Consider the following 11758-nt stretch of genomic DNA (forward strand, 5'->3'; position numbering starts at 1 on the left):
CCTTCTGACACGCGCCGTGTTTGTCTGATATGTTGGTTGTTGATAGCTGTCATCGTCACGTGCCCACGTACCCTTCCTTGGCGGGTTGTGGAATGTGCATGTGCCTGCTGGGACCCCCCAGGGTGATCCTGGTTCTGGGCTGGATCCAGGTAGGCAGGTGATCCCGGTCATGGGTTGGACCCTGGTAGGCCGGTGATCCAGGTCATGTGCTAGACCCTGGTTAGAAGGTGATCCAGGTCCTAGCTGGGAGATGATCCAGGTCATAGGTTGGCCCTGAGTCTGAGTCTCTCCACTTGATTGTGCTGGGTGAGGGGGGATCTTGGTCCATCAATTGAGCCTGATACCCCTTATATCCAAGTTGGGCCTTATCTAGGTTGCTTATACCCTATCAGCCTTAGAAAAATAAAAAATAAAAAGACACATATTGCACTTAGAGATGCATTAATGGAGCATCTATGTGAAGAATATACTAATTCGGAAAATTAGTGTGTATCTATGATATTTTGTATGTTAATTATTGCAATAAATGTGATTTTCGTAAATTAAGTGCACAATTTTAATATTTTTATGTGTATTATTTTTTTGATTTAATTTATTTATGAAATAATATATAAATTGTTAATAATGATTAAACGATAAATTTAAGATAAGATTGCTTAATATGATATTTATATATTATTATATGTAAAAAATAAATTGGATCAAATATTTGGATAACACTGTTGAAATTTGTCAAAAAATTGGATCAGTATTTGGATAAATTAATGATCCAAATTTAGATTTTTGGATCACAACTATTGGAGATGCCCTGATACAATAATAATTTGATGTATTTACTGGCAGATACATATTATCGTCGCCCTTGTAGAAGTGTTTTTATAGGACACGATACTCATTTAGCAAACTTCAACTCTTTAAAATCCTCCAGCAAAAGATCAGTATAATTGTAAACAGAATTAGGCTTATATCCGAAAATTCACCCAATGACAGTAAAGCTAAAAATGAGGAAAAAAATTCTTTTTATAAACTTCGTCCAGTAAAAAGGGCTATATCCCGGCTAACTAGTACAACATGCCACATCAAGGGGCAGAAGCATAACTACACTGGAACTTACAAATTTTAGGTTTGTGTAACAAAAAACTATTAACCAAAGGATTTGATGCTCAATCTGATAACAAGTCTTCCAGCGCAGGTTCCTCAGAGGAGCCACCATCATAATCACTAATTGTTCCATTTAACTGACTAATAGTTTCAAAGTCTTTTGTGTCATCTTCTTCTTCTTCATCTTCTTCCTGATCAGACAATTCCCGCTCTTGCTCGCTGGAGTTATTTTGAACATTAACTGAACCAGACACACGCGTGTTTGGTGTGCTGTTACCCGTCCCAAATTTCCCAAGTTTCAATTCCGCCTCTGCTTTGGCTGCAGAATCTTCACATATGCAGGCAGACGGATTCTCATGAAACTGACCCCTGCCAGGCCTTACCTCTTTTGGTTCCCCCATAAAGCCTTTCTGGTGCTTACGAACTTCAAACGAAAATTCATCCCAAGTCATGTTATTACGGTTTATAAACAGTTTAGACAGTTTCTTAGCATTTGGGCGAATGGTAGGCTTATGACCAAAATATCGCCTGTAATACCAGCATAAATCAGCACTTCAAAAGTTAAGATATAAGGAACAGAAAAAACTGATTGAACATGAACATACCTCCGTCCGGCTAACATTTTTGCCATGTTACCGTTATTGTTTGTAACAAAGACATTACTTTCATCGCAAACTACATAATCCAGTGCAGCCATGCGTGAAGAAAATCCAGCAAATGGTTCCAACTCTTTCTCGTTGGCCAAAGTATCTTTTGAATAACAGTTTGGGAAGAGTGCCTTCAGGGGAGCCAAGGACTCTTCACCTCGATAAACTTCACCGGAAGCCACATAAATGTGAACATCTCTATCATATCCAAGTGCTCTCAACATCAGACCTACTTCTTCAGGTGTCAGTGGGCATTTTCCTTGCCGTCTTCCCTTATCTGGATTGATATTCTGTGAATTAATGGGAACATATATAAATTATATATGCATTATAGTGTTCCTCTAATATCGGTCCATACAAAAAGCAGGTCATGTTGGAGATTAAAAATTTGTCATCGCTATAATTCTATGGTTTTTGGATGCCAGGTTATGAGTTGTCATCATATGGATGTTGTAGTTTGATGGTCAACCAATAGTCTTAAAAGGCATGCAGAGAAGCATCAAGCACCTACCATGTTGTTTGGATATATCAATAAGAGAAACTTAAAACATAACTTTCATGACAATTATAATATAGGTTCTACAAAGTTTCTGCACGTTGTAGTAACTAAATATTAAATTAAGCTAGTCAACACACAAGGATCCTTACATGTAAAGTTTTCCACCTCCTTCGTATTTTACCAAGTTCTTTTCTCTCCTTATCTCCTCCGCCATAATAACATCCTGAGAATGCAAGCATATCGGGTTCAAACCTGATATAAGAAAACATTTGCGCGAAAATAACTACTCACGAACTAACCAGGTGCATGAAAACCAGTGCTTTAAGCAAGTTTAAAATAGAAAAGGAATGATTGTTTAGCACAGCAGGAACAAGTATAACAAGACATTATTAGCTCATAGCACAATCGCGTACTCGTCTTCATCTACCAGTATCAAGAACGATATTATATTCTCGTCCAAATTCATGTTATGGTCAGTTCGTGGATGTGACTTCCTTGCATGTTTTATTAAATACCTTACATCTAATAATTCAGCGATATAGGTAAGACCGTAAGGGTGTGTTCACTTGGGAAGATTGGAATGGGGAACTATGGAATGAAAATTACAAGTAAAATATACGAAGAAAGAGAGTATATATGAGAGCATAGTAAATGAAAATGAGTGAGTAAAAATTTTCTATGATGAATATTGTATAGAAAATGATGAGAAAGGATAATGGATCATTCCCTCCAAAACACATGGGTTAAAAGTTTAGTTTAAATTGTTTGGAAAGAAATGACGGAAAGAATGAAAATTATAAACATTTCATCCAATTTTCCCAAAAAATAGTACAAATTTCATTCCATTCTCTCCCCATTCCATTCCATCTAATATAAATATGCAGTACAATGGACTTGGGTTACATTTGATATGCTTGGTTTCGATGTTCCAGAATCCAAACGTCAACAACTGTGGCCTCTTATATTTTTTTAGAGTGTCCAATTGATCCAAAAACAGCAGTTTAGAACATCGCTTATCGATTACTGACACCTTCTACACAAAACTGGTCTTCCTAAGTTTTTACGATAAATATTGGATAAAAAATATCTTTATTTTGAGGTATTACAATCAACATATTCATTTATGCAAGTATTGCAGGAAAATTTCAAAAGTACATTCAATATTTAAAAAATTATATAGTTGCTTAAATTATTTTTAAAATATAGATATAAATTTATATATGATATAAACACTTCTCAGTCATAAATAAGCAATTTATTAATCAGTATTGTCCCTGTCAACTAAGAAAATTGAGGATTTCTAACTGTATATAGGATTATAAAAGAATAACTATCATCTTAAATGACTTTCACACTACAAATCAGGTTTCAACAGAATTGCCAAACAAATCCTACAAAGAATATGCTAATTGTTCCAACTTCCAACATCTGGAAGTTTACACTAGACATGATTGCAGAAGCCAAAATGAAGAGGAAAAGAAGACTGATAACAAATTTAATCTCACAGGTCAAAAAACAAGATCTCAAAATTGCAGGTAGCGATATTATCAAAAGTACCTCAGGTGTAAAGCAATGTAATGCTTGCCCATCATCCTCATTCGGTTAACCAACTTTTTACCCATTTCGATTATAGGATCTGTAAAGTGCAAGGCATGATAGTTTACTCTGCATCTAAGCTTCTGTAAATCATTGTCCAACTTATTTGCTAGTCTGTAGTCAAACTTGGTGAGCCGGACAGCCTGTCACAGGAACGGAAATGATATCACATAAGCAAGAAAAATTAGATCAACAGAACACCGGGGTTAAGTGGAATCATGCACACCTGAATCCAACAGGATTCATACTTGTTTAATATTTTTAAAACCCTTTACTGATGAATGTCTCGGAAAAAAGGTACGTAGAACTACAATATTGTTCATTTTGAAACCGCGGTAAATAATGATTTGTGAAACCTGGAAAACTTTTGATGCTAACTAAAACTAAAGGCCTAACCAATTCCAACCAACATAACCATGCTTTATAATGAATTTCAGAAAGATAATATCTTACCCGCTTTTTTAACATATTAGGTAGGACACGACTTATGTAGCATCTATCACTACACTTTCTTGGAACACGCATGGTATATGGACCCCACGTTCTGCCTCGCCTTTTTGGAAGTTCTTTTATGATTTTAACATCTTTAGATAGATGCGATATAAACCGATCTACATTGAAAATCTGCGAAAAATTACTGCACACAAAGGAGAATCTCTTTTATTATCCAACAGTTGTACATTTGAATAGAAATTTCTTTATTTTAACTAGAGCAAAAAAATTCATGTATGCAAGTGCAAGAAATGTTCCAAATTAACCTTGAATCCTTCCAGAATGACTTCTGGTCCAGTGTTGGAACAACAAGAGTAGCATTTAGTATGCGAGCAGCAACAACAGCATCCGTAATCTGGAAAAATAAAGAATCAAAAGTTTAACAGATAATCAATGACTAGCTCATCAACATATACAGAAAAAAATAATTATGATAATTGATAACCTATAATAAACTGTAGAGAATATAGTACATACATCGAAACCAAAATATTTGGTCAACTATATATCATCTAATATGAATTTCAAATTATCAAGAAAACATCATACTTTCGTTCTAAATGTGAGCTACAAATCATACGCTAAATTACTGTATCATTATAGATTTATGGTTTTAAATCCACATAGGAGTCATGTATGAAACTCAAGATTTGACAAATTTATCTGCCTTGAAGCCAGTGAACTCCACAATCTAAGGGATTCATTGTTTTACATCTCCAAACAACTTTGGGTCACCATATGAATTAATATTAAGTAGGCACAAAATTAGGCTAATTAGTCTATTAGTTGCTGCTTATACTGCTATGACTTATGATATATTGTACACACATTTTATACTACTTATATAACAAAATTAAATTATCTTATACGAAACTTGGGGGCAGTCATGAAGGTCTTAAAACATATAAGACTCTAATCTTAAGATTGAATTATCCATATAAATGAAGTAACTGGAGATGACACAAGTCATATAACTTTTTGGAAAAGTGTAAAGTACAAAAATATTTTGATGTGAACCTTTGACAATTACATGGCAAGCACTCAAAACTGTAGATATGAGCACTTCAGGTCGGAATCAAAACAACTTATAGGCAAAACGCAAAACTAAAGAATCGAGACAAAGCACACCAACTAGACTCAGACAGGAAAAGCAAGTCACATTTGTAAAATATATACTACTAACCAAGCTACCCTCAAAATCAAATATTGTTCTAACGAACAATGTTCAATGATTTGCATCAAACTCAAATGTCATTCAAGCTTAACTAGCTACAATTAAATATCACATGACTCGATTAGCTAGTCTATCAAATATGACATGTGTGCACTAATCAATGTCAGCGAGAAATACCCCCGTTCTTTGTTGATTTAAACCGCCACTAGTTGCAATCAACAAGTACCTATTAGTCCTCATGACAACTTCAGCCTCTGTATTACAAATAAACCACTAAATATCAGCAATGCTATCTAAAAACAAATCAATCACAACAAACGAATACAACAAACACTCACTCGCAAACTTATCGCTCGCAGTACTGCAACCGTAGTAGAATTCAGACATCTCCGATCTCCAAATATCACGACTCGACACATTCACATATTCCTGATCTCAATAAACAAATAAAGGCAAAATCAGATTACAATTAAATCAACACACTTACATAAATAGTTAAGTACAGAGAGAGAGAGAGAGCCCTAACCGGAACACGAAAGTGGATCACTTTACGAGCATCAGCAACGCGTGTATCTATCTAATCAAATGAAACAGTGAAGTAAGTGAGCAAGTAGAGTAACAATATATACAAATGTTTATGTACATAAACTTAATTAAGTACCAATGAGCGGTGAAGATAGCGATTATGTGAGGGAGAAGGAGCGAGAAAAGAGAAGAAGAGCAAGACCGAGAGGAGTATAAGACCGGAGATAAGAGCAATCGCCGGAATTAATAGACGGAATCGTGTGTGATAGCTCCGTCGCCGCCGTTGGACAGCCATGATACGGCGGAGAACGACGACAAGCAGCTGTGTGTATATAGTGGTGATACTAATTAATCGTCTACTTGAAACTATTTTAGTAATTTCCCTGGAGAGAGAGAGAGGGAGAGAGCAGCTGAGCTAAGCTGAGAAGGTAAGTATCTCTCTATATCTCTATACTGGCATATAATTATTGAGTCAATTTTTGTTACTAAATCTATTTTAAAATTAATTCAGGACACAAAATTTTTGTTCCGTGCTCCATGGCAGATTCGTAGTTGTCTGGATTCAATGAATTTTAATTGCCTCTAAATAAATATAAAGGTTCTTTTTTCGAGAATACTCTGTTCACGTAAAAATCTTTTAAAAATATGATTAAGTTATAAAATAAGGGAGTTGAAATGAACACACCCTTATTATATAGTTGCACACCCTTTATTAAGATCAAGAATATAATATCCCGTGCCGGTCCTGAGAATTGAGGGGCTCTAGGCAAACTCAAATTACGGGGCCGTTATAAATTAATAAATCAAGTACAAAATATATATCGAGAGTTATAAATATACTAATAAAAGGAAAACAAAATATTATGCAAACTAATCTTATTAGTTTACTTAAATATAACACGTCTTGCATTTTTTGATGCAAAAATATCAATCAAATTTACATAACCAAGTTTTTCAACCATATCATTTTCTATTGATAACATAGCTAAGTCACTTGATCTTTATTGAGACATAGTTGAACGAAGGTAAGATTTTATCAGCTTCAACTTTGAAAAACTTCATTTTGCATAAGTAACAGTAACCAGTATCGTTAGAAGAATCCTATAAGCAATCCAGGCATTTGGGTAGCTACCTTCCATCTCTTTGATGTATGTCAACACGTCTATAGCACTCTTTGTACTTTCTGGCAAATTTCGGCGTAACATACACAAGTCTTCCTCACTTCCACTATCATATATTAACCACTTTTTATCCTACTTTTCCCCATTTGGCAAATCTCTAATGTATATGTCTAGAAGAAAAACTCCTATTAGAAATATCCTTAGGAAAAGTTACATCTTTGACTATTTTCGGGCCCCTCTTAACCAAAAACTCTATCTTGTTATTTTCAATTCTACTTCAATATCCTGGATCATCAACATCAAAAGAAGAATTATCCCCAGCACCCAATTTTTCATTCTCTTCCTCACTTCCACTATCATTCTCAATACCATTAGAATTTTGGTTCTCATTTTCATTCTCATTTTCATCATTCACAAATTGATTTTCAACTAAAGTAGCATTATTCACATCACTATTAATACTATGTCCAATATCCATTTCATCAACAACCACATTCCTACTATATTTTTTTGGAAAATACTTGTACAGAGAGCCTACATGAGTCTTTTGAAGAGCTTCTCATCTCCTTTTCTCCTTTCTCTTCTCACCTCCACACTTGTATTTTCTTATCGGAACCATTGATCTATTTTCCTGAGATTTGTGAATATGAAATGGGTCAAATACTCCAATATTAATACAATCTTTTGTTATAAACAAGAAATCCAAAGAAAATTTTACCTCTTTGGTTATTAATCCAGCCTTTAGTCGTAGAAACTTTGATTGAATGAATTTGTTGTGCATATGTTGTGTACTTGATGATTACATGAACAAAACACCTTAGTAGATTTTACTGAGTGAAATAATGTAGCACTCGACGGATAAGAATTATAGTCCCGACGGATAACTCATTACAGTCCCGACGGATGATGACTTATTATCCATCGAGTGAGTAGCTTATGTAATAATGAGTCTGTAGCACATTTCTACATACACCTTTGTATAGATTTTGTAGTAGCATATAAGTCATGTCGACTTTAACTAGATATGCAGAATAGGTTGATTAATTGTACATAGATGATGTCTTGTAATTCTGCATAAATGAATTGAAGTCAAGTGCCAAAATAGCTACCGACGGATGATTAACAAAGCCATCGACGGATGATCAAATGGCTATCAACGGATGTTCAATATAGCAGTCGACGGATGATCAATGAAGCCATCAACGGATGATCATAAAATCGACGGATGATCATGTACTCAACGGATAAAGAATTCAAATATCAGTTGACAGTGACAGCATGGTCACATGCGTCGAAGTGTATGCAAATGAAATGAGGAAGCCTATTAACTGGGTAGTAGAGAACAAAGTAGTAAAGCATTAGACCCGATAGTTTTTATAATGATTCTGTCTTTTGACTTTGTAATCTTGGTAATATATATAAACCAAGAAGTAGCAAATAGAAATATGAATCTGAGATACAACAAAAGAGAAACACTTGTAAGCAGAATTCTTAGCATTTCTCTGTATTCTCAGTAGTTCAACATTTGTAAGCAGATGTGAACATTACACAAAGTTCTCTCGATATATAATATATATCTTTGGTGGAATCATTCAAATCCACCAGAAAGTTTTTAAAGACTCTTATTTTTAATTACTTGTGTTTTAATTTACTTAAGTTTTATTCCGCATTGTGATAATCAATACACTTATATTTATAATTGAGTTAGAACATTTTATTTCAAGAAAAAGTTTCAAGAATTCCATTCAACCCCCCTTCTGTAATTCTTGTCATATTATTAAGGGACTAACAATTGGTATTAGAGCAAGCTCTTAACTTACAAAGAGTTTAAAGATCAAAACAATTCTGCAAAATGAACAAGGAGGATGTTGGAGTCAAGATTCCTTTTCTGGATAAAGATAATTACCATCATTGGAAGGTAAAGATGCATCTTCATATGATTTCTCAAGATGAGGCCTATGTGGACTGCATAGAAAGAGGCCCTCATGTTCCAATGAGAGCTGCAACAGGAAACGAGCCATCAGTCCCTAAGCCAAGGCATGAATTGTCTGATCCTGACATTGAACAAGTCATGAAGGATAAAAAGGCCATGAATATCCTGTTTAATGGAGTTGATGGAGATATGTTTGACAATATTATCAACTGCAAAACTGCCAAGGAAGTTTGGGATACAATACAGATCATCTGTGATGGCACTGAGCAAGTTAGAGAAAACAAGATGCAGCTCCTGATTCAGCAATATGAGCATTTTCATAATGAAGAAAGTGAGTCACTCACTGACATTTTCAGTAGGTTCCAAAAACTACTAAATGCTCTTAAGTTGCATGGAAGGGTCTATCAGACAAAAGACTCCAATCTGAAATTTCTTAGATCTCTTCCTGAAACTCATTAAGAAACTCACAGGATTATAAGGAGTTTACCTTGGAGAGACTGTATGGCATCCTGAAAACCTATGAGCTTGAAATAGAGCAGGATGAAAGAATGGAGAGAGGAAAGAAGAAAGGAGGATCCATTGCACTAGTTGCTGAGTTGGAAAAGGAGAAGGAAGTGAAGATGGAAGCTGTTGAATCAACTTCAAGGGTCTGTGAGAACAAGGGCAAGGGGCTTGTAGTAGAAAGTGAAGATTCTTTGAGCCAGGATGACATGGAGGACATTGATGAGCACCTAGCATTTCTTTCCAGGAGATTTTCCAAACTAAAGTTCAAGAAGAACTTTGGAGCAGCCAAGCCAAATAGAAACATGATGGATAAATCAAAATTCAAATATTTCAAATGTGGCTTGGCAGAGCATTTTGCCAGTAAGTGTAGGAAGTCAGATTCCAGTAAGAAAAGGTTTGAGTCTGTGGATTATAAGCAAAAATACTTTGATCTACTCAAGTAAAAGGAAAGGGCTTTTATTATACAAGAAAATGACTGGGCAGCAGATGGTCTGGATGAAGATGAAGATGTCAGCTATGTAAATCTAGCCCTAATGGCCAAGTCTGATGAGACAGAGACAAGTTCCTCAAGCAATCAGGTAATTACTATAAACCTTGCACATTTATCTAAAGCTGAGTGTAATGATGCCATTAATGACATGTCTACAGAGTTATATCATTTGCGTGTTACACTTAAGTCTCTTACTAAAGAAAATGCTAAAATCAAAGAAAACGATTTGTTTTTGAGTGAGAGGAATAATGTGCTTGAGTCTCAATTTATTGATTTTGATAAATTAAAAATTGAGTGTAAGATTGATAAGGAGGAATTAACTAAGTCCTTGAAAAAGGAAGAAATTTTGAAGAAGCAGCTCGAGCGTGAACAAGAGGTGATTAAGGCATGGAAAACATCCAGGGATGTCCATGCTCAAATCACCAAAGTTCAAGGAATCGAGTCCTTCTGTGATGAAGCCTGGAAAAAGAACAAAGAGAAACTAGAACCTAATTTAGTAGATGGTCTGCTAACATATGTAGACTCGACGGATGATGAGGATCATCCGCCAGATAACAAAAAGTGTTATCCGTCGATTGATGAAAATCATCATCCGTCGGATGTGAGGAAACCCATCAGTAAAGTCAAACTAGTTAAGCTGAATGAGAAGTATGGGTTTGTTTCCAAAAACTTTGTTTCAGGAGAGTCGAGTCAAGTTAAGAAAGGAAAAAAGGATAATGTTGGTCACATGACTGTCAAACAGTTAAGCGACAGACTTGAAAATATTGAGGTAGGAACAGAGACTAAAAGGAAAAACAATAGGAATGGTAAAGTAGGGATTAACAAACACAATAACTACACACCTGATAAATATGCTCCTAGAAAAATCTGTGTCAAGTGTGGTAGTATAAATCATCTGTCTGTTAATTGCAAATCTGCCATGCCTACTTCCATGTCTGTGCAACCTCAATTTCCTAACATGAATGCCATGACTCCAATGCCTGTTAATGCTATGTCTACACAGAACATGAATGCACAGTTTGCTAATATGCCATTTGCACCTAATCCCTATTATGCTGCATATAGTATGCCACAAATGCCATTTAGCATGCCTTACTGGAATAACATATTTACCCATAGCATGCCATTTCTTGTTAGTCATAATATGCATGATAATTTTGTTGCAATGAATGGTTTCAAAGGCCCAACTCAAATGACTAAGGATGAATCTGAAACTCCCAAGTCAAGTGAAATAAAGCCTAAGAAACAGAAAAGGAAAGCTAACAAGGTAGGACCCAAGGAAACTTGGGTACCAAAATCAACTTGATTTGATATTGATGTGTGCAGGGAAACAGAAAGAATCTTTGGTACTTGGATAGTGGTTGTTCAAGACACATGACTGGTGATTCTACCCTGCTCACAGAGTTTAAGGAGAGAGCTGGCCCAAGTATTACTTTTGGAGATGACAGCAAAGGTTATACTGTGGGATATGGCTTGATTTCAAAGGACAATATCGTCATTGAGGAGGTTGCTTTAATGGAAGGTCTCAAATACAATCTGTTGAGTATCAGCCAGCTTTGTGATAAAGGCAATTTAGTAATCTTCAACTCAGAAGCCTGTGTTGTGACTAATAAAAGAAGCAGCAAAGTGGTTCTCACTGGTGTGAGAAAAGGAAATGTGTACCTAGCTAATTTCAA

At 35.4% G+C, this 11758-nt stretch overlaps 1 protein-coding gene across 1 annotated transcript; it reads right to left on the reverse strand.

Moving 5' to 3' along the window:
- Positions 1 to 1002: 1002 nt before the first annotated feature.
- On the reverse strand, positions 1003 to 6486 carry LOC141662102 (O-fucosyltransferase 16-like). The gene is made up of 10 exons (XM_074469149.1): positions 6171 to 6486; positions 6036 to 6086; positions 5848 to 5938; positions 5687 to 5763; positions 4602 to 4690; positions 4297 to 4480; positions 3805 to 3986; positions 2397 to 2499; positions 1707 to 2038; positions 1003 to 1629 (listed from the first exon to the last, which is right to left on the reverse strand). The coding sequence occupies exons 1-10, from the start codon at positions 6327 to 6329 to the stop codon at positions 1164 to 1166; spliced, it is 1734 nt and encodes a 577-aa protein (XP_074325250.1). The 5' UTR covers positions 6330 to 6486; the 3' UTR covers positions 1003 to 1163.
- Between the last annotated feature and the right edge of the window lie 5272 nt (positions 6487 to 11758).

This window comes from Apium graveolens, chromosome 5 (genome assembly GCF_009905375.1).
Source record: "Apium graveolens cultivar Ventura chromosome 5, ASM990537v1, whole genome shotgun sequence".
Taxonomy (NCBI): Eukaryota; Viridiplantae; Streptophyta; class Magnoliopsida; order Apiales; family Apiaceae; genus Apium; species Apium graveolens.

Excerpts from the sequence above, each read along its gene's own strand:
- LOC141662102 (XM_074469149.1), bottom strand. The coding sequence starts at position 6,329 with ATGGCTGTCCAACGGCGGCGACGGAGCTATCACACACGATTCCGTCTA. Across the intron at positions 5,939-6,035 it reads TGATCCACTTTCGTGTTCCG|GAATATGTGAATGTGTCGAG; the intron begins GTTAGGGCTCTC and ends TATTGAGATCAG. Across the intron at positions 2,500-3,804 it reads TACATTGCTTTACACCTGAG|GTTTGAACCCGATATGCTTG; the intron begins GTACTTTTGATA and ends TTCTTATATCAG.